Source organism: Sorex araneus, chromosome 4 (genome assembly GCF_027595985.1).
Source record: "Sorex araneus isolate mSorAra2 chromosome 4, mSorAra2.pri, whole genome shotgun sequence".
Taxonomy (NCBI): domain Eukaryota; kingdom Metazoa; phylum Chordata; class Mammalia; order Eulipotyphla; family Soricidae; genus Sorex; species Sorex araneus.
The window spans coordinates 203,379,504-203,402,733 of NC_073305.1; the positions used below are offsets into that span (position 1 = coordinate 203,379,504).

A 23,230-nucleotide genomic window follows, 5' to 3' on the forward strand; every position below is an offset into this window, starting at 1 on the left:
TGATTTTCTGATGTCTCCACTTGCCATTTCCGTCACAACTGCTAAGGCAAGTAATATGAAATGAATTTTGTTATAAGGCTGCCAGAGGGACAGGCGAGGGGACAGGAGTGAAGCTGGGAACACTGGTGGAGGGAGGGGACACGAGTGATGGGACTGGTGTTGGAACACTGTATGCCCGAAACAACTCTATTACGAAAAACTTAAAACACGGTGTCATAATAAAATTTTTTCTTAAATTAAAAAAAAAACTCTTTCTTTACAAACAACATGATTACCTACATTAAAAATGTATACTAGAATAAGAACTAGAAACAAAGTCCAACTAGCTTACAAATGAAAATGTATGATCAGTATATAAAAGCCAGTTTCCTCGACAAGTATCAACAATAAAATGTCAATTTTTAACTTGAAGTACACTTTACAATAGTAACAAAAACAAGATATAGGCTAAATTACATATGCTGGATCCCTATGCTAATAACTATAAAAAACTAATAAAAGAAATGATAGATCTAAATAAGTAGGAACCTGATATACTCATGATCAGAAAATTCAATATTGACAGAACATGTATATATGTAAATATATATACATATATATATATATACACGGAAACTCAACACAAGAATCAATTAGTGAATAAATGGCAAGATGAGTCTAAAAGATTAGAAATAAATATGTAAAGGGGGAAAACAGTAAATGGTTGAAACAATCTTAAAAACAGAAAATCAACAGAAGGATTGACAACAATACTTATAAACCAACTATAATTAGAGCCGGTAATTTAATGAAGCCAATCTTTTAAATACATCGTGCTGGATCAACTACATAAAGACAATATACATATATCTCTTTCAATCCCTAGGACATCAGAAATAAGACAAATTAACAGCAAGCATCATCTGATATGAACTGAGAAAGCTATACTTTTCATACACATAGAGAGTATCTATAATCTCCACACATAGTTATCTCAACCTAATCAAATTCAAATAGAGGGACCTTATACAAAATATCTGAGCAATATTTTTCAAAAATGGCAAAGTCAGGGGCCAGAGCAATAGTACAGCAGGTAGGGCATTTGCAGCAGACCCAGGTTTAATCCCAGCATCCCATATGGTTTCCCCCAGCACTGCCAGGAGTAATTTCTGAGTGCAGAGCCAGAAGTAACCCCTGAGCATTGCTGGGTGTGACCGAAAAACAAATAAACAAACAAAAAAATAACAAAGCAAATAAAACTAAGAAGATGTCACAAATAGAAAAAGACAAAGGACACAGAATAAGTAAATGGAATGTTGAACACTTTCAGACTAAATTCTGGAAGAGAAAAGAGACAGTGATAAAACGAAATTACTAAAACTCTACAGTCTCAAGTTTAATTAGTATATCAGTGTTAAATTCTTGGTTTTAAGCATTGCACTATAGTAAGATATGAACGCAGGAGGGAAAGGGTGAAGGACATAGATAGTTTCTAGACCATTGTTTCTCAATGGTATATATACATATATATATATATATATATATATATAGAGAGAGAGAGAGAGAGAGAGAGAGAGAGAGAATCATTCAGACAGATTTTAAAATACTGAAGCCTGGCTCCCACACTCAGAGATGATTCTGCTATAACCGTCACAGTTGTGATCTGGATCTCAACTATATTATTAGGAATCTTAGGAAAATGTTAGGAGCCTTCAGAGCTCTCCAAATAAGAAAGGAAGTTTAGAATTCCTGCTATCCCCAATCTTGCATGTAAGAAAAGGTTTCTACTCTTGAAACTGCTAAGTACAGATTCTCCTACTGCTTTCCACAGGGGTTGAAGCAGACAACACTCCCACCAGCAGTGGATGAGAGTTCTTTTCTCATCACATCCCTGCCCATAGGGATTGCTCGTACTATTTGTGATTTGTGCCGTTCTCACTGGTACAAGATAGCATCTCATCGTCATCTTGCATTTCCCTAATGATACGTGATGCTGAACACCGTTTCACATGCCTGTAGGCCATCCACCTGTCTTCTTCTAAGAAGTGTCTGTTCTTTTCCCCTCTCCACATTTTTGATAGGATTTTTTAATTTTGTTGTTGTTACTGTTGTTGATCTTTGTGAGTACTTTAAAGAAAAATTAACAAAACAGTTTATAAAAGATACAACCATATGCTATCAGCCAGGGATTTAATTTAGATCTAAAGACACAATAGATTGAAAGTAAAAGGGAAACTATTGATATACAGAGTAACCAAAAGAAAGATGAGATTTCTATACCAGTATCTCACAAAATAGACTTTAAAACGAAAGTTGTGGGGGCTGGAGAGATAGCACAGTGGGTAGGGCCTTGCACACAGCAGACCCAGGTTCAATTCCCAGCATCCCATAGGGTCCCCAAGCACTGCCGGGAGTAATTCCTGAGTGCATGACCCAGGAATAGCCCCTGTGCATCGCCAGGTATGACCCCCTCCCCAAAAAAAAGAAAGGTTGTCACAAGAAAATTACACGTTGATATCCTCGAGAGGCTATTAACCGTTTTAAACACAGAACCAAAGAGCCCCAAAATCAAAGCAACTTGCCTTACAAAAGATTCTGACTATTACATGTTTAAAAAGGATGTAAGCAGTAACCACGAGGAAACAAAAATAATAACCAACACAGACCAGTTCTACCAGAGTAAAATATTAATGGGTAAACTTTAAGTTATTTCATAGCTTCAACATTTGCCCCCCCGCCCAAATATTTATTAATTATAAAGGAACAACTTCAAACCTGGCAGATAATGCCTTAATCAAATGATGTTTAATTCACCAACAATAAAATACTGATAATTTGATTAAAGATTTGACAAGATCTTATTACTTCTATAATGTTCTTCCCCAAATCCGTAATTTCACTCCGCTGATGAGAAGACACTGAACGAAACCAAATTGAGGAACATTCTGCAAAATACCTGAATCGGACTCATAGAAAGTGTCAAGATCAAAAAGATAAGGGAAAGGTAGGGGAGATGCTGCAAGGGACTGGAGCACAGGCTCGGCAGGCAGGAGCCCCAGATCTGATCCTGGCACCGGTTGGCACATCTCCCTCCAAATACCACTCTGTGTGATTCCCCCCTCAAAAAAGAAAAGGGACAGCAGGGAAGAACTGTTCTAATATAACAGGCTGACAACTGTAAACTAAACAAGATCCTGAACTGGACAGTAAAAGAAAAAGGAGAGGAAGTGGAGAAACTGAAAAAATACAAATCATTTCCAATTTAATTAAGGTGCTTGCCTTGCATGCAGCCAACCCAAGTTCAATTCATGGCAAAACACATGGTCCCTGAGCTACACCAGGAGTGACGCTTGAGCACAGCTGGGTGTGAGGTACATATTTATTTAAGTTGAACGAAAGATATACAAGAAACTTACAACATTTGTAACTCCAGTAAAAAAAATTTCAAGACAAACTTTTTATGCCCCTAAGATACTACTGATACACCAATATTACTATACTTTTAAAAGTTAAAACAGGATATAAAACAGAAAAGAGAAAATTTTAAAGACAGTTTTATAGGATGTATAGAAAGACAGAAAATACTCTGAAAGCAAATACCCCAAAGCATCAACATTGTCTGGATGCTAGAATTATAGACACTGTTTTGTAAAGTTTTGGGCTTATATACCTTTAGGCCTTTTTCAAAAATTTCTACAGTAGATGTGGACTGCTTTTACTATCAACAAAAAAACTTTGTTAAATTTTAGGGCCAGAGATACACTCAACAAGCTGAGTGCATGTTTTGCATGCAGGAAGTCCAGGTTTGAGTCCCTATACCACGTAAACCCTGAACTCTGACAGAGGCAACCTCCAAGCACACAGCCACAAGTATTCCGAGAATCACTGGGTGAGGCCCTAAAACAAACCTCCCCCCAATGTTTTAAATTATACAGGGGCCGAGAAATGTGCAAATCAGAACAAAAAGGTGGGGAAGCACATGTTTATTTTCATTATACTACAGTGCAAAGTTATACCAATAAAAGTTTATTTTAAAAAGAAGTATAGCTGCCCGCCCTCGGCACCATTTTGCCACAACAGTCAGCAATAAGAATCCGGGCTGGCGGGAGAATGCTCCGGACCCCAGGCGGGGCCAACAACACCGGGGCGCCAGACAGAGAAGGTGCAGAGTCCCCGCCTTCTCCGGTTGGAGTCCCGGCAACACTGAGCTTCTACTAACACGGCTCCGATATGTGGGACTCGGACATCTGTCCAAACCTTTCCTGATATCCAAAGAAAATGCTCAGGAACGGCTCCACCACCCCTGAGCGGCAATTATACCAGAGTCACAGACACCCAGCAGCTATATTCGTGGACTCTGAACTAACCTACAGTCCCATGTAGCCCCGGGAGGGAAAGAGTTTTTGTCCTTGTCCTTTTCCCCTCTCGGCAGCATGGCGACCGCCACCATTGAGTGCCAACTGGACAGAGAGGTAGGAGCTTGCAATGATGGGACGCATGGGGAATCTCATGATGGGGCGGGGGGGGAGGGGGGGACCGGCCCTGCTTCCTGCCCAGATGAGACCCCAAGCAGCCTCCCACAAACAGCTCCCCCGCTCCTGAACAGCCATGATCCCAGAGGCACATAAACCAATCTCGGAAGAAATACCTCTGGACTTAATACCAGAATCCCAAAACTGAGCAGCCACTTCCACAACCGTGCAGCATCATATGCTCTTTGTTATCGACAATAGAAAACATACAATCTAATGATGCCATTCTGACAGGTCTGACTGTTGGGGGGGGGAACTCTAAATAATGATAGTGAGTTTTCGGTCAAAAATTGAATGTTATCAAAGCAATGAGAGAGTAAACTGAAAATCATCTGCCACACAGGCAGAGGGGGAGAAGTGGGGGGGGGTCTCTGGAGTTCTTGGTGGTGGAACATGGACACTGGTGAAGGGATGGGTGTTTGATCATTGTATGACTGAAACTTGATCCTGAAAGCCCTGTAACTATTCTCACGGTGTCTCAATTAAAAAGCATAAAATTTAAAAAAGAAATCTAAAATAATAATAATAATAATAAAAAGAAGTGTGGCTCCTGTACCAAGAAAGAAGCTAAGCTACCAAGAAAGTATAGCCCCTGTACATGAAAAACACTAAGAGACAGCAAAAAACTGAAAAGCATTAAGATAAATTTAGTTAGCAGAAATTATCGTGAGGGGTCCAAAGCTATATCTCAAGTAATGGAGCATGTGTCTTGGCCGTGAGAGCCCCAGGCACTGTGAGCCACAGGCACTGTGTGTACCCCCACACCCTACCCTCATTCCCACAACAACAAACACAATAAGAAAAGTTAGATCAGGGTGCTAGAGCAATAGCACAGCGGGTAGGGCATTTGCCTTGCACGCAGCCGACCTGGGTTCGATTCCCAGCATCCCATATGGTCCCCTGAGCACTGCCAGGGGTGATTCCTGAGTCCATGAGCCAGGAGTAACCCCTGTGCATTGCCGGGTGTGATCCAAAAACCAAAAAAAAATAAAAAAAGAAAAGTTAGATGAGAGAATCTAAAGCATAGGAATTCTATATACAAACAGATTTAGTGAGTCAGACAAAGAGAATTTTTCAGCAGAAGTCAATGGACAGTTAATAGGGCATTAACACAGAGATTCTTAACAGGACAAAGAACTGGTTAAAGAAAGAGCCAATAGAGAAAACTGAAAAGAAACTGGGGAAAATGTGGAGGAATACCAGAGGAGCCGGGAGTACCTGAATCCAGTGAGAGTCCCCCGATAATAACATACTGTGATAGAATGTAATGAAGATGGGAATTAAGTCATCTCTATTAGATTTGACAATAAGGAGGTCATCAGTGACCAGAGTGAGCTGCAACAGACACCAATCACTGTGGAGAGACACAGGGGCTGAGAGGAGTTGTCAGTGAAAAAAAATAATTAGTCACAAATACACAAACACACAATTTCTACAGTTTAGACACTTTCTTTCACTTAAAGTTTTCAATCTAACAGATGATTTACTATAGTCAGCTGAAGACCACATTCAAGGCTGGTTATTTCCAGCAAGATAATCTGCAAAGCCTCTTACTACAAAAATGCTTAGATTGATCCTTAGCATACTCTTAAATAGAAAAAATGATAAAAAGAAATGTAGGGGGGGCTGGAGTGATAGCACAGCGGGTAGGGCGTTTGCCTTGCACGCGGCCGACCCGGGTTCGAATCCCAGCATCCCATATGGTCCCCTGAGCACCGCCAGGGGTAATTCCTGAGTGCATGAGCCAGGAATAACCCCAGTGCATTGCCGGGTGTGACCCAAAAAGCAAAAAAAAAAAAAAAGAAAAAAGAAATGTAGGGGGGGAAGGCTAACATGAAGCACAAAATAAAATAACATTAATAGTTTACCAATCTTTATCAATAATCACAAAAAAAACAAGCTCTACTAAGCTCACCAATTAAAAGACCAACTGCTCAAATGGTGTTTCAAAAATCTAGCAGTTCAATAGTGTTTATTAAAAGGAAGTTTCTCATCTAAAAAGATTTATATACTCACATCTAGGGCAGCTTTATTCATAATATTGCCCAAACCCGGCAACAACTAAATTCAGCAAGAAGGGAATGAATAAGCTCCCTGTGCTATAGTCCAACAATAAACTATTCTCCAGCTAGAAAAAAGAACAACTACTGATGTACTAGCATGGATGAATCTCAAAAATATTTACTGAGCACAAAAAAAAATGCATAATGAGTCCATTTTTATGCAATTTCATAAAAAAACAGACTAATCTGGATCTCCAAAAAGAAACCGGTTAGTCTGGAGTTGGTGTGAGATAAGAGAAACTGACTGGAAAGGGCACAAAGGAAACTCTAGGAACAATAAAATGTTTTACATTTTGCATATTTTGCTCACAAGATGCAAAAAATCGCACTTTTAACCAGTCATCTGTTTTTGGGCACTTGAGTTTTTTCCAAATTCTGGCTATTGTAAACAGTGCTGCAGTGAACATACAAGCACAGATGTCATTTCTACTATATTTTTTTGTATCCCCGGGATATATTCCCACAAGTGGTATTGCTGGGTCAAATGGGAGCTCAATCTCTACTTTTTTTTTTTGCTTTGCTTTTTGGGTCACACCTGGCGATGCACAGGGGTTACTCTCCATACCTGCGCCACCACCGGTTGCTTTTGTTCTTTTGGATGTGGCCAAGTCTCTGTGGTGTGAGATGATATCTCATTGTTGTTTTAATCTGTATCTCTTTGATGATTAATGATGAAGAGCATTTTTTCATGTGCCTTTTGGCCATTTGAATTTCTTCTTTGAGAAACTTTCTGTTCATTTCTTCACTCCCTTTTCTTATGGGGTTGGGTGTTTTCTTCTTGTAGAGTTCAACCAGTACCTTGTATACCCTTGATATCAATCCCTTATCAGATGGGTATTGGGTGAGTATCCACTGTATCTTTTGAGGTGCAGAAGCTTCTTAGTTTAAGATAGTCCCATTTGTTTATCTCTGTTCCCACTTGGTCAGTGGGGTGTCATATAAAGAAACAGAATGGGAGTGGAATATAAAGAAACAGAAAGGGAGACTTACACCCAAGAATAGTAGAGGTGAATATCAGGTGTACTGCTATTATATCAGTTTTATATAATATCAGGGGCCACCAAATATGGGGTGCTTGGAGGGCCCGCTCAGGAAGGGGAGATGTGTGCTGAAAGTAGACTACAGACCAAACAATGACAATTCAATACCTCTATTGCAAACCACAACACCCATAAGGAGAGACAGCAAAAGGGAATGCACTGCCACAGAGGCAGGGTGGGGTAAGGGGGATGGGGTGGGAGTGGTGGGAGGGATACCGGGATCATTGGTGGTGGAGAATGGGCAGTGGTGAAGGGATGGGTACTCGATCATTATATGAGTGAAACGTAAGCATGGAAGTTTGTAAGTCTGTAACTGTACCCCACGGTGATTCATCAAAAAATTTTTTTAATTTAAATTATAAAAAATGCAAGAAAAAAAATCGCACTTTTTAAACAGGTACAAGTCATTATATGCAATCAAAGGTTGAATAAGGACTCTTCCTTAAAAATAGAGCCAGTTCAAAACTTGTTGATAAGCAATGCTCTGAAAATGAAAGGACACCAAATGGTTGAAGATAAATAAAAAAAAAAGAAAGAAAGAAAAGCCTGTAAGTACTAGTAACCAAAAGAAATCTGTATACATTTGAGTGGTTCGGGGGCCACGCCTGGCAGTGCTCCAGGCTACCCCCCTGAGGTTGTTCCTGAGGGTGCTCAGAAGACCCTGTGACGCTGGATATTAAACCTGGGGCTCCATTATGTTTCTGGTCCAAGAAATCTAGTATACTTTATTAACATCTGCTAACACAGACCTTGGGGCAAAATGCATAATTATGGATAAAGAGGAGCTACTAAATAATGATAAAACAAATCATCAGTAACAATAGATTATTACTGCCTTTTTATCACCCTACATTTGCAACAACCTCAATATAAAACAACCTCAATTAAAAACTATGTGTATAATAATAATTTGGTTGAGAGTTAATTCTGTAAACATAATTCAAAAAAACCCCTAATCCTATGTAAGTTTTTTTTTTTTTTGGTTTTTTGGTTGGTTTTTTTTTCCAAACTATCATGGGACAATCTATCTGGGGCCAATTTATGTGTGGCCAATCTACCTTGGGCCAAATGATCTGGGGCCGGAGCTAGAGCAATAGCACAGCGGGTAGGGCGTTTGCCTTGCACGCAGCCGACCCAGGTTCGATTCCCAGCATCCCATATGGTCCCCCGAGCACTGCCAGGAGTAATTCCTGAGTGCATGAGCCAGAAAAAAACACTGTGCATCGCCGGGTGTGACCCAAAAAGGAAAAAAAAAAAACAAAATACAAAATGATCTTGGGCCAACCTCTCTGTGCCCATATACCTGGGGCCAGTGAACAGGGGACCACTCTTCCTCAGGAAAATCTATCTTTGCAGATCTATCTTGGGCCAATCTATCTCTGACCAATCTATCTGGGCCAATCGATCTGGGTCCAATCTATCTGGGATGAATCTCTCCGGGGTCATTCTGTCTAGGACCAATTTATCTTGAGCAAAACTCCCTTGCACTAATCTCTCTTAAGCATTCTCTCTTGGGCCACTCGATCTCATGCCAATCTGGGCAAGTCCTTCTCGAGCCAATCTATCTCGGGCCAAACAATCTTGGGCGAATCTCCCTAAGTAAGTTTTTCAAAATCCTTCAAGTCCTTCCCACAAGTTACAATAAGGTCATGTGGAAATTTAAAAATATGTATAACTTAGTCAGAATTGATGGAATGTAGCTAAAGAAGTATGTAAGAGAAAATTTTATAATTAGACTTAAATCAATGGTCCCATTAAAGTTAGAAAGAGAATGTGGGGGGGGGGTAGTAGATTATTGAACAAGAAAACAAAGATATAATGGAGAAAATTCCCAAAGCTAAACTGCAGATCCTTTAAAAGAACTAAGTAATTGACAACTGCCTGGTGAAACTCATCAATAAAGAAAACAACCAAATACATAAGTACATATTAGAGATGGAAAAGGGGCTTAATTACAGACACAGCAACTGAGACGCCTTTAAGTGTGAGCGCCGTGTTGGCAGAAGCTGATCACTGCCAATCATGACATGCCTGGCCACTGTGAACACATTTACTTACCGCCAACAGAAGACGCATTTATTTGCACAAGCCAGGCTGGGGGTGGTCTCCATGCAGCGATGGCTTTCAATGCCGTAGAACGTATGTTTATAGCAACCTCCTCTCCCTCGGAGCATAGACTGCAGAGTGAAAAGCAAATGACAAGTTAAAGCAAGGAAACAAAATAATACTAGGGGCATTTTTTTTTAAGAAGAAACAACATATCTTATAACTATAAGTATAAATACCCCTAGTCATGGCCTACAGTATGATGCAGAAAATTAATATTGTAGTATTATATCATGTCTTGACCATGCTTTGGGATTTTCGAGAAACCAATGAAATTCACTAACTCTGAAAAACTCTGTAGGGAAGATAACTGATACTTTCATTTTCAAATGCAACCAACTGCTACAAATAATATTAGCACAATCATACATAAAGCCAAGGAGTCGCTATGACAGGCTTCTAGAAAACGAGGCACCTATTATGGAGAGTACCTCTTCTGGGGGTGGAGGGTGGGGGGAATGGGCATGCGCCATGCGGCAGATTCCATGCCGGGTGAATGGTCGAACGGGAGCTTGCTGAGAGGAGCTGCAGGCGTACAGAAACACTATTTTAAGAATACTAATGTGTAAGTGGAAAATTGCAGTGCTTAGAATGGGCCATGTGAAGAAATACCGAAGATCAACAGGGCTGAGATCACACAATAATAACAAGCTTTTTAAGTTCTCATCAGAAGGAGCTCTGTGGAAGATGGACTTGAGTTGGTAAAACGGAAAACCGCAAGGATGCCATAGAGAGATGGCCCATATAGGGGAAAAAGAGGAGGCAGTCCGAAGGAACAGATTCTGAGTGTTAAGCAATTCTGGAATTGATGAAATTAACAGCAACATTAACAAAGCAATAGATGGATACCCCAGTTTACACATCAACATACATAACGTATACAAACGCGCGTTATCAGTAAAATACAGCTGTTCCCCCTAATATGGGGCGCAGGGGCTGCTCCTAGAAATCTACCCCACAGGATGCATGCCTGAAGTCATGGAGACTACCACACCCTTGCATATTACACTGCTATACATATATAACTATGATAAAATTCAATTTATACATTACGCACATTAATAGATGAACAAGGGCTGATCGAGAGCACAGCAGGTAGGGCGTCTGCCTTGCACGTGGCCGACCCAGGTTCGATTCCTCCGTCCCTCTCGGAGAGCCCAGCAAGCTACCAAGAGTATCCTGCCCGCACGGCAGAGCCTGGCAAACTACCCGTTGAGCATTCAATACGCCAAAAACAGTAACAAGTCTCACAATGGAGACGTTACTGCTGCCCACTCAAGCAAATCAATGAACAACAGGATGACAGTGCATGTAACAGATGAACAACAGCTTTTTAATATCTTTGGTTGAGGTCTATTCTGTGACTTATGATACAGTCTCCCATCAAAAGTTCTTTTTCAGGAAGTAAAGGGATATACATGATAACTTTTCAATAACGTCATTGCAAAATATGCCAAAAAGCAAAGAGAGAGAAGAGGCAGGCTGTGTGTGTGTGGAGGGGAGGAGGTGGGGAGTCAGGAGGAGGTGTTAGGAGGGAAACTGAGTACATTGGTGGCAGGAAATGTACACTGGTGAAGGGAGGATGTTTGAACATTGTATGACTGAAACCCAATCATGAATCATGAACAACTTTGTAACTGTGTATCTCACAGTGATTCAATATAAAAAGAGGAAGGAAGGAAGGAAGGAAGGAAGGAAGGAAGGAAGGAAGGAAGGAAGGAAGGAAGGAGGAGGAGGAGGAGGAGGAAGGAAGGAAGGAAGGAAGGAAGGAAGGAAGGAAGGAAGGAAGGAAGGAAGGAGGGAAGGAGGGAAGGAGGGAAGGAGGGAAGGAGGGAAGGAGGGAAGGAGGGAAGGAGGGAAGGAGGGAAGGAGGGAAGGAGGGAAGGAGGGAAGGAGGGAAGGAGGGAAGGAGGGAAGGAGGGAAGGAGGGAAGGAGGGAAGGAGGGAAGGAGGGAAGGAGGGAAGGAGGAAGGAAGGAAGGAAGGAAGGAAGGAAGGAAGGAAGGAAGGAAGGAAGGAAGGAAGGAAGGAAGGAAGGAAGGAAGGAAGGAAGGAAGGAAGGAAGGAGAAAAAAGTTCTTTTTTAAAAAACTGCATGTTCTGCTGTATGTTCTATAACTGTCCGTTTGCGGGCTAGAGAGATCGTCTGGGGTAAGGCTTGACTTGTATGTGGTCAACCCTGGCTCAAGCCCCAGCATCACATATGGTTCAGTCCTAAGCAGAGAGCCAGGAGTAAGCCCTGAGTACCACCAGGTATGACCCACCCCACCCCTGCCTAAAAAAAGTTCATTTGATCTCATTTACTGTGTTCAGATGTTTCATGTCCTTTCTGCTTTTAAGTCTAGTATTTTTTATTAGTGGCTGAGAAGGAACTTCAAAGTCCCCAACTATAAATGGTGACTTTGCTGCTAACTGTAGTTAATTTTGCTATTCAACCACATCTATTTTTACTCTATTCTGAGGCTGATGTTTGATCTATATCTAATGTAGTTAGATCCTTTTACCATATAAAAGCCTTCTCTATAGTATTACTGCTCACTATTCTACCTAAGCCGCCTGTATGTTTGTTTGTTTGGGGGTTTTGTTTGGGGGCCACATCCTGGGATGCTCAGGGGCAACTGGCTCTGCATTCAGTAAATATCCTGCAGGTGTTGGGGGACCACATGGGATGCTGGGCCCAAACCAGGGCAGGCATGTGCAAGGCAAGCCCCCTCCCTGCAAGCCCCCTCCAGTCCCAGTCTACCTCATCTGAAAATTACTACAGGTACCCCGCTTTTCTTGGATTATTGTTTGCAAGGTACATATTCTCTCTTCTATTACTTAGCTAAACTATGTCACTGCATGAGTTTCTTGTAAAAATTATATATCTAACATGAGTTTCCTGTAAAAATTATATATCTAAGTCTTTGTCTTTTTCTAATCTTTGGCAGTGCTGAGGAACAAGCCCAGAGCCTCACATGTACAAAGCATGTGCGCGAACACTAGAGCCACATTCCCAACCTCCTTAACATCCCTCTGGAAAACTCTACTATTTGTCTCATTTAAATTTACATTTGTTACATTTGAAGCCTTCTCCCCTGGCCTTTTTTTTTGGGGGGGGGTCACACCCAGCGATGCTCAGGGGTCACGCCTGGCTTTGCACTCAGGAATTAATCCTGCTCAGGGGACCATATGGGATGCTGGGAATTGAACCCGGGTCGGCCTCGTGCAAGGCAAATGCCCTACCCGCTGTGCTATCGCTCTAGCCCCTCCCCTGGCCTTTATTCCAGTTGTCTCTTCCCTTCCTTTGGCTTTTTGGGCCTCAGCTGGCGGTGCTCAGGGCTTACTCCTGCCTTTGGGCCCAGGGCTCTCGACTGAAGGGCCAGACATGGTGTCCGCAATCACACCTGCATCCGCCAAGTGCGCTGCGAGGACCTGACCTGCTGTACTCTCTCCGGCCCCCCAGCCATTCCTGTCTTGCAGGTCACTTGAACATTTCTACGATTCCATTTTTATCTTGGGATTTTCTGTGTAACTTTTCATAGTTTTTGTCATAGTTGGTCTGGATATTACAATACACATACATGGTTTAATCATAGTCACCTGACATCAACATTTAATACTTCAAATCAGATTCCTTTAATATTCCATTAAATAGCATTGTCTAAGTATCACGCAGGGCTATATTTGCTTCAGTAACATAGATGACGAACAAAATCCATGAGGAAAATGATCATCTACTATGTGTACATTTACTTCTGCTTGTTCATATTGTTTATCAATATTTATATCACCCTTGTTTCCTTTTTGGAACCCCAAGAATCTTCTATCTCTTCATGGGATTTGAAAAACTTTAGCAGCAGCTTAATTATCAACAAATTCTTACAGTTTTCACTCATCTGGTAAAGTCTTTTAGTCCTCATTCTTGAAAAATAATGAAAAATACGGTGCCACTTCTAACTGTCCTACAGTTTTACATAATAAATCTGATGGCAAATTCATGTTTATATATTATCTTTAGTATATTTCAAGACTTATTCTCTCCATCATTGTCCCACAGCCCTTTCCTCCTGACTCCTCTGACCCCTTGGCATTCTAGAAACACTATTCTATCAGCCAGATCTCTGGCTCTGTTTCCAGTGGGGATTGTATAATCCCTTGAAAGCATTATTTTTAAATATAAATGTTTATTAGGTTAAATGATTTGTTATCTAAGTTTCAGGTGTAGAGCATTATAATTCTACACCTGTGCAAACCACATCATAATCAATCATTACCAAAAATCTAGTTCCATCTGTCTCCGTGTAATTTATGTCCTTAATCAAAAAGATGACCATTTTTTAGATGAGATCAGAAGCGTTCAGGGAGGTATATGGCCAGACAGATTACCATTTTTTAAATCTGAATTCTTGGGTACCATTTATCACATCTCTGGTTGTTACTTAAAACCACTATATCCTAAACAGAACACCTCACCTTATAGGTACTGAACAGAAACACAGCTGAAACAGCCATCCCAGTCTGTTCCACAGAGAATCTCACTGGACTAATTTCACTAGTGGAAGCACCCTGAGAGTGACTGTTCTTCCTAAATGCTTGGACGCTTAGAACGAAGCATTTAGGAAGTATAAGGAAGGGTCTTTCTACTCTCGTTTCATGTTCTGTTCACAGGTGCAGACATTAGCACTCAGAGAAATCACGAATTACAAGCATCACAGTTAATGCATGAGAGCAGGACCAGAATTCAGGGATTCTCAATTTTAGTTATCTATTAATTGAGGTTCTGTGATTTACAAAACTGCTAATCAAGGTTTCCCCAGAGCATGATTCCAACACCACGCCCATCACCAGTGTAACCACCTCCCTCCCCACAGAGACCCTCGTGCCCCTCACTGTCAATCCCCACAAACTAAGTTCCGATACCTTAAAGTTCTTCACCCACCTCAAAACCTCTTTCCCTCTGCAAACTACCCATATATTCTCTTTAACAGGCCTTTTTCATTTTGGATAGTTTGTTTGTTTGTTTGTTTGTTTGCCACGGAGCTTACTACTTACATTTTGTTCTGTGTATTTGGAACGATAGCACAACAGTAGGGCGTTCGCCTTTCACGTGACCGACCCGTGTTCGATTCCTCCGCCCCTCTCGGAGAGCCCGGCAAGCTACCGAGAGTATCTCGCCCGCACGGCAGAGCCTAGCAAGCTACCCATGGCGTATTGGATATGCCAAACACAGCAACAATAAGTCTCACAATGAGACATTACTGGTGCCCGCTCGAACCAATCGATGAGCAACGAGATGACAGTGACAGTGACAATTTCTTGTGCCTGTCAAGGACAGTGGCCACCACAAGATCAGTGAAGTCCCAAAGAGATCCTTTTTCTCTCTCTCTCCTAGTTACAAAATCTTTGTATTTTAGTTTGGTCTTCATTCAAATCTTGAATCTACTTTCCATTCATTTTTGTGTATTAGGCTAAAACAGTGGGCTACTTCATAGTTTCTTAAACTCTGGGTCACATCTCATATGGGGATTCTGTAACTGAATGTGAAGGTCACAAAATTTTGTTTCAAAATACGTTAATGATTTATTATTAGTAAATGTTTTGTTTTATATCTATTTTATATGCCCTTGGTCACATAAAAACTTCTCAAGTCAAAAAGGGGTCAGGATTAAGAAGTCTTGCTCTGGTGTGTATGTTCTTTTGCCTGCAGCTATCCAATTTTTTCAGAGTCATTTATAGAAAAGATTTTCTTTTCTCCACTGGATGAATTTAGCTCATTTGCCATAAATTAGTTGTCCAAATATCTGTGAGTTGATTTCTGGGTTCTTGATTCTGTTCCATTGATTTGTGTGTGTTTTATTAAAATGCCATGCTATCACTTGAAGTATAGTATGAAGTCGGGGAGCATAATAATTTCATTTTTCTTACTTGTGTTATTAGAATTGCTTTGACTAATTGAAATCTTTTGTGGTTTCATACAAATCTGAGCATTTTTGTTCCAGTTTTTTAATGAATGTCCTAAAACTTTAGATGTTCACTGCTTCAGTAAAATGGCAATTTTAACAATCATTTCTTCCAATCCATAAGAAAATGAGTATCTCTGCATTTCTTTGTGCCTTTAATTTCATGCAAACTCTTACAGTTTTCCACACACAGTTCCTTATGGCTTTTTTTTATAATGAGGTTGAAAATAGATTACTCTTCTCATTTCTCTTCCTGCTAGTTCACTGTTTGCATATACAAATGCAACAGATTTCTGCACATTAATCTTCTAGTCTGAAAGTTTTTATATTCATTTAATACTGCTAATAGTTTGTGGCCAAGCTGGGTTCAATTCCTCCGTCCCGCTCAGAGAGCCTGGCAAGCTATTGAGAGTATCTCGCCCCCACGGCATAGCCTGGCAAGGTATCCATGGCACATTTGATATGCTAAAAACAGTAACAAGTCTCACAATAGCGGCGTTACTAGTGCCCGCTCGAGCAAATTGATGAGCAACAGGATGACAGTGACAGTGATAGTTTTTTCAGTGGAGTCTTAAGCGTTTCTATATATAAACTCAGAAGTCATCACAAATACTGACAGTTTTATTTCTTCCTTTCCATTTGAAGTACCTTTTACTTCTTTTTCTTGACTAACTGCACTGACTAGGACTTCTAATATTAAGTTGAGTAATAGTAATGAGATTATCTTTGCAATAGCACTGCGGACAGGGCATTTGCTTTGCACGTGGCTGACCCGGGTTCGGTTCCTCTGTCCCTCTCCGAAAGTCCGGCAAGCTAACAAGAGTATCCCGCCCGCACAACAGAGCCTGACAAGCTACCCAAAGCATATTCAATATGCAAAAAAAAAAAAAACAGTAACAGTAACAAGGCTCACAATGGAGACGTTACTGGTGCTGCAAGAGCAAATCAATGAACAATGGGACAACAGTGCCACAGGGCTACAGTTCCTAAAGAGAAGCGTTAGGTTTTCAAAACTGAAAATGATTGCGAGCTTGTCCTCACACCCTTTAAGGTGCTGCAATATTTTCCTTCTATTCCCATTTGATTGGGATTTTTATCATAAATGGGTGCTATATCTTATGCAATTGTTTTGTATTTTAATACTAAGACAACAACATCCTTCATTTTGCCAGTGTGGTGCATCGTGTCAACTGAGCATATGCCTTTCTCGCTAAAAACTCCATCATCTCAGCGCTGCTTTTGCTGCATCTCGTTGGAGACATGATTTTCTCTCCCTTTTGCTCTACTTTCAGGGTTTGCTTTTCCCTATTCATCAAAACTGCCCCCCCGTCCCAGGAACAGTTTTCTGTCAAGAACAGATCTCCAACGATTAGAGCTCAACGGCACCCAGGGACTGCGGGACCTCTCCTGGCTGTTAGGAGCTAGGGTGCAGTGGCCATCCCTTCTGTGAACTGCATACGCTCAGACTTTAGTTTTGCTGCAGATGAGTGTAAATCGGGAGCACGCTTGTGAGCTTTCAAATACACACCCACTGGTTTAAGGAATGCAGAGGCTGGGGTCAAGTGAATCCCAGGTGGATGTGGAGGACAAGACCGTCATCACCAGGATGTCAGCTTGATCTGCTTCAACCAGGTAGCTCCTTGCTGGTCAGGCAATTCAGCAGGGACGTGCCACCTCTGCACACGTCCCTTACCAACAAGGTGCGGGGAAACGTAAGAACCACCAGCACATTCTTCCTGCAAAGACATCCACTCCCCTACCACTCGCCCTTCACTCTGGCAGCCATCCCGGCTCAATACACAAATCTCATTCATTTCTGTCACCTCTACTCTGAGTTCCAATGTCAGAGGGCCAGTTCTGTGTTTGCAACCTTTAGAAAGTTCCCCATTCCCCAGAGCCCATTGGACTTGCTGGTTTTCAGAGCTAGACTTTTGGGGAGGGATGGAGTCTCAAATTTTTGGAGCAGGTCAAGGATTTTAGTCCCCACACTAGTTTGTCCTTGGAAAAAAGCTCAGTACCTCAGACATCCCTTCCTGCTGAAGTCACAAGGCCATGGTGGGTTCTTGAAAGATCATATCTCTCTGTCTCTCCTCCTCATATTGTCCATATTTTGTCCTTAATAAGGACAAGTCTCCAGCTAGTAGTCTGTTTTTATTCCAGAGAAAATTACTTTAGATATAGATGTATGAATATTTGGTATGTCAATGGAAAGAGGTAAGTTCAGGGGAAGAACTCGATTTTCTGGGGAATCCAAGGATCTATTCCATTGTAACAATAAGGTCATTAATTATAAAGTGTGTTGGCATGGGTCTCTCAGGTCTTACCACTTGGAGCTTGTCCTCTCTATCACTCAGATTTATAAATTTGTAAATTCTATTGCGAATAGTTAAAAGATCATTCTCTTGATCTGGTAAGGTCACTGATTCTATCTTCTGACTTCTATACCATTCTACTATGAGACAACCCAATCTATTTTTCATGTTACTTCATAATTCCCTCTTGGTATTTTTATAACTTCTATTTCTCTGCTGAGATTTTTTTTTCATTTGTTTCAAGAGAATTTGTAACTGACTACTGAAGCATTTTTTATGAGAGCTGTTTTAAAATCCTTGTCAGATTATTCTACCACAGATTCATCTGGTGCTTGTGTCAGTTCATTATCTTTTTTCGTTCAAGTTGTGATTCTTTCGGTTCTTGGTATGACAGGTGATTTCTTTTGTCTTTCTTTTTTTAACTGCTTCCTATACAATCTTTGTTAGGTTAGAAAATGCTAGGTTCTATTTAACTCTTTAATATTAGCAAGCATGCCATTTAAGTTGAAAATGAAGGTCTGGACCGCTTTTATGTGCTATAGTTTTCATGTTAATTTAATTTTTAGAGTCTCTGCAATGTAATCTTGTGTGGGTTCCCTGATCTCTGCTGGTGCAATCTGAGGGGTAGTGAAAGGGGTTTCTGCAGGCTGTTGCAGTGGGGTTCTCTCAGTGGAGAAGTGGAATTCCAGGGCAGGCTGCTTGAGTGGCACGGTCTCAATTTCTAGGTGAGGATACTTAAATGTCTGCTTTTCTGTTTGTTTCTCCGATTTAGAGTTGTGTAAGGAACAGGCAAAAAAAAAAGAAGGATTCATGCCACTGTGTCATGGCCCAAAGTTCAAAATGTTAAACTGTGAAAGACAATAAATGTAAGTAGGTAAGCAGGGCAGAAGCAAAGTAACACATGCTAACAAATTGTTATGCGTCTACAGGGAAAATTTATACGCACACATTCATCTGTAAATTCTTGCCCATGAAATAAATAAAAGCCTTCAAAATTACAACTCTAGCCTAGCAGGGTCACACCAAAAGGATGATCACGACTAGGATTATCACTGTGACCATGATCACGAGGATGACTGTCACCGGGACCATCACTATGACAGTCATTATCACTATCACTAACGTCATCATCACTAGCATCATCACGATGATGGTCACGAGGTTGATCATCACTAGGACCACCACTGTGATGGTCACTATTGCTTGGGTGACCATCACTAGGATCACCACTAAGATGGTCAGTGTCATTAGGGGATCATTACAGGGTCATCACTATGAGGATCACTTTCACTAGTAATCATCACTAGGATCACCACTAGAATGGTCAGTATCACTAAGGTGATCATCATAGGATCATCCCTGTGATAGTATCACTATGGTGATCATAGGATCATCTCTGTGATGGTCAGTATCCCTGGGGGGATCATCACTAGGATCAGCACTATGATGGTCAGTATCACTAAGGTGACCATCATTAAGATCACAACTATGATGGTCAGTATCACTAAAGTGACCATCACTAGGATCGCCGCTATGATGGTAACACTAGGGTAATCATCACTAGGATCATCATTATTATGGTCAGTGATGTTGGACATCAACCCTAAGTGTTTTAGGCTTCACTGGTGAATTACCCCTTTCACTAGGGTAATCATCACTAGGGGGATCATCACTGTGATGGTCAGGATCACTAAAGTGATCATCACTAGGATTGTCACTATGATGGTCACTACGGCTATCTCTAGAGTGATGGTCAGGTTGATAAATGGATATATGGCTATCACTAGAATGATGGTCACTAGGTTGATAAATGGATATACTACCTATAGTGGATAGTGACTGACATGGGAGCTTGAGGTGGCGATTAGGTGTTGAAGTATAATCCTATATGGGTGTCTCCCATAATGAGTTGGAAGCAGAGACCCTGACTTTCTTCAAAAATATCCTTTGAGGGCCACAACAATACTACAACATTGGGGTTGGGTAGCTAGCTGCCTTGCACACAGCTAGCCCAGGTTCAATCTTTTTTTTTTTTTCCTTTTTGGGTCACACCCAGTGATGCTCAGGGATTACTCCTGGTTCTACACTCAGGAATCACTCCTGGTGGTGCTCGGGGGACCATATGGGATACTGGGAATTGAACCCACGGATCGGCCGCGTGCAAGGTAAACACCTTCCCCACTGTGCTACTGCTCCAGCCCCCCAGGTTCAATCTCTGGTGTCCTATATGGTCCCCCATGCCCACCTGGAGTGACCCCTGAACACAGGAGTAAGCTCTGAGGACTTCTGGGTATGGCCCAAAACAAAACAAATAAATAAGAATATCCTTTCAAAAAGGTTTGCATTACTCAGGACATACCCCTGGCTCTGAACTTAAGAATTACTTCTGATTGGGTTCAGGGGACATATGGGGTGACAGGAGTGCAACCACAGCTGGTAACTTGCAAAGCAATCACACTACCGGCTTTACTATTTCTTTGGCCCACAACAAACTGAATTTTTAGTCAACCATTTCTTTCTTTGATTTCAGTCTGGGATATTCTGATAATGCCCCTGCCTCCCTTTGTATTCCAATTTTGAACAATCTCAGCAAGTCAGCACCAAGTCTATCTCCACTTAGGATGAAAATTGCAAGAGGTAGCCCATGTCTCTCCCAACCTAAGGATATGCCGGTTTGGAGACCAAACTATGGTGTTCAGGACTACCTCTGGTTCTGTCTCAGGGAAGCTCCTGGAAGAGAACGACACAGAGAGTCTCTTGCCCACATGCCTGGCTGTCTTCCCCAGGGCCCCTCGGAGGGGACGGGCTCCAGCTTCCCTCCCCGCCCCAAGCAGAGCTCCCTCGGACAAAGACCTCCGGAGCCTAGACATAGCCATGCTCAAGACCCTCTACACATGTTCGGACGAGCCTCACGCATGAAGGTACCGGCAGAGGAACCCAGGTCTGTGGGACCTGGGGCTGAGACCTCCAAGCCTGCTTGGATCAGGACTGGGCCTCCTCTGCCCAGATTTTCCATTTTCCAGTCATACCCACGGACTGCCCCCGGCGCCCTGTAATCCCACCAATGGCCAACATCCAGAGACTTAAAACCAAGCTCCCGGAAGGCTTATAGCCTATTTCTTACAGCCTACTTCTCCTTCTGGGAGAAACTAGCAAGCTACTGAGAGTTTCCTGCCTACATGGGAGAGCCTCACAAACTCCCATGGTGTATTCGTATGCCAAAACCAGTAACAATGCTGGGTCTCATTCCCCTGATCCTGAAAGAGCCTCCAATGCGGCATCGTTGGGAAGGACGAGTAAGAGAGGCTTCTAAAATCTCAGGGCTAGGATGAATGGAGACGTTCCTGAGACCACTTGAGAAACTCAACAATCAACGGGATGATGATGATGATAATGATGATAATCAGGGGACCATGTGAGATGCCTGAGATTGAACCCAGGCCCACTGCATGCAAGGGAATTTCCTTCATCTCTGTGCTTCCTCTTAAACCCAGTATTCTATAATTGTTCAAAATCAGTTTTGTCAGCATCGTTGAGCTTTTAGACCTGACACCCCAGCGTGCTTTGGTTCTAGGTAATTTCCCTGTCTGTGTCCATGTTCCAGATGGTGTTGGGCAATTCCCTCTGATTGTAAGCATCTTTCCATACTGCTTATATTTAATTGCCAACTCTAATAAAAATATATAAAATAAAACTTTCATTAATTTAGAATCCAGGCATATGAAATTAATCTCCAAAGTTCTATCATAGTGAAAGATCTCAGGATTCAAAATAAAAATACATTTTAATTATAAAATCCTAAAAAATTTATATTGCCCATTAACTTATATTTTGGTGATTCTTCAAAAAACTTACCTTTAACTTTTTATAATTAAGAAATGTGTGGAAATATTATTTCAACTTATTAAAATAACATTTAGCCAGAAATATCAAGAATAAGATTCTATCGTACCTAATGTCCCAGAGGTAAAACTTCCTGAATCATGCTTAGGAATAAAAAGTATCTAATGAAATCAGAAGAAAGTTCAGCAAAGAGGCACTTGCCTTGCAGAATTGATCCCTTTTACTGAAAGACATATATGCACAATGCAAATATGAATATGTACATATATGTGAGTACTGGGTTATATGTATATAATGAAAATAAAGAGATGACTAACAATTTCTACATTAAAGATCAAAGTTTTTTAAAAAAAAAGGTTTGCATTGGAGACTAGCCTTGAAAGATATATAGTCTACTCTGTAGCAAAAGACAGGTATGTTACTGGTCCATATAATAAAAATGTGTCCTTTTGAACAAAGGTCAGGCAGGACTTTGCAACTCTAAGTAACCTATGTGCCCTAAGTTTAAGTTGCTTCTCCTAGAATATATGTGCAGGTGTTTCTAGCCCTGAGACTGCTGCTTATGGAACAGGGGTCAAGAACCAGAGAAAGTGATGCTACTCAAGTTACTGTAATTATTAAATAATTTGTGTCTTCTGCCAACAATCATATAATCAAGACAGAGTAACTTGTTAGTATCCCAGTAGGGCAAATTTTCAGACTCTTAAATTCAGCATAAGGCCAATCAGCTACAGTCTGTGGGCCAAATCCAATATTGCTTATTTTCCTAAATCCAGATTCATTAGAATATTGGCACCATTTTTGTTACTTATTTATGGTTATATTTACATGAAAGGGTAGAGAATTAACAATATTGACTATAAAATCCACAAGCCAAAATAATGTCACTCACTAGGCATTCACAAAATCCTGCCAAACCCTGATTTCGATGTTTATTTCATGTTCAAGAGCAAAAATAATTCAAAACAATTTAGTAACCCTTAATTATAAATACAGTCATGCTGGGACAGAATCAGATCTTTATTTCTCCGTGTACCTTAGAAATACTGCCTAGTATATATTTTATTTCACCTGACAGAAGAATTACAAAAAGATAAAGCTTTTGGGTTTTGGGTGTTACCAAAATTAAGAAAGAATTAAATTGGAATGCTACAATGTTAGGTAGTTAATGTAATTCCTACAGTAATCACAAAGAAAATAGCTACGCAGGAATGAAGAAAAGAGCTACAGCTACACATACACAAAATAAGACCTTGAGAATAAGTACTAAACACAAAATAGGCATATAGGAAATGAAGAACAAAGGAGGACAATAAATAACGCAATGCCAGATGCTAATCCTCCTTATAAGTTATTACTTCAAGTGCAAATGGATTAAACTTTCCCATCAAAAGACAGAAATAGGCAAACATGGA

The 23,230-nt window shown here is 41.0% G+C and overlaps 1 protein-coding gene across 2 annotated transcripts in view; it reads right to left on the bottom strand.

Moving 5' to 3' along the window:
- The window catches only part of LOC101550358 (S-adenosyl-L-methionine-dependent tRNA 4-demethylwyosine synthase TYW1), a 206,453-nt gene that overhangs the window by 129,529 nt on the left and 53,694 nt on the right, over nucleotides 1–23,230 (bottom strand). For both annotated transcript variants that reach the window (XM_055135604.1, XM_055135603.1), the window contains one exon: nucleotides 9,673–9,791. In XM_055135604.1, the coding sequence (XP_054991579.1) occupies nucleotides 9,673–9,791 (119 nt within the window). The remainder of the gene's footprint in view (nucleotides 1–9,672; nucleotides 9,792–23,230) is intronic.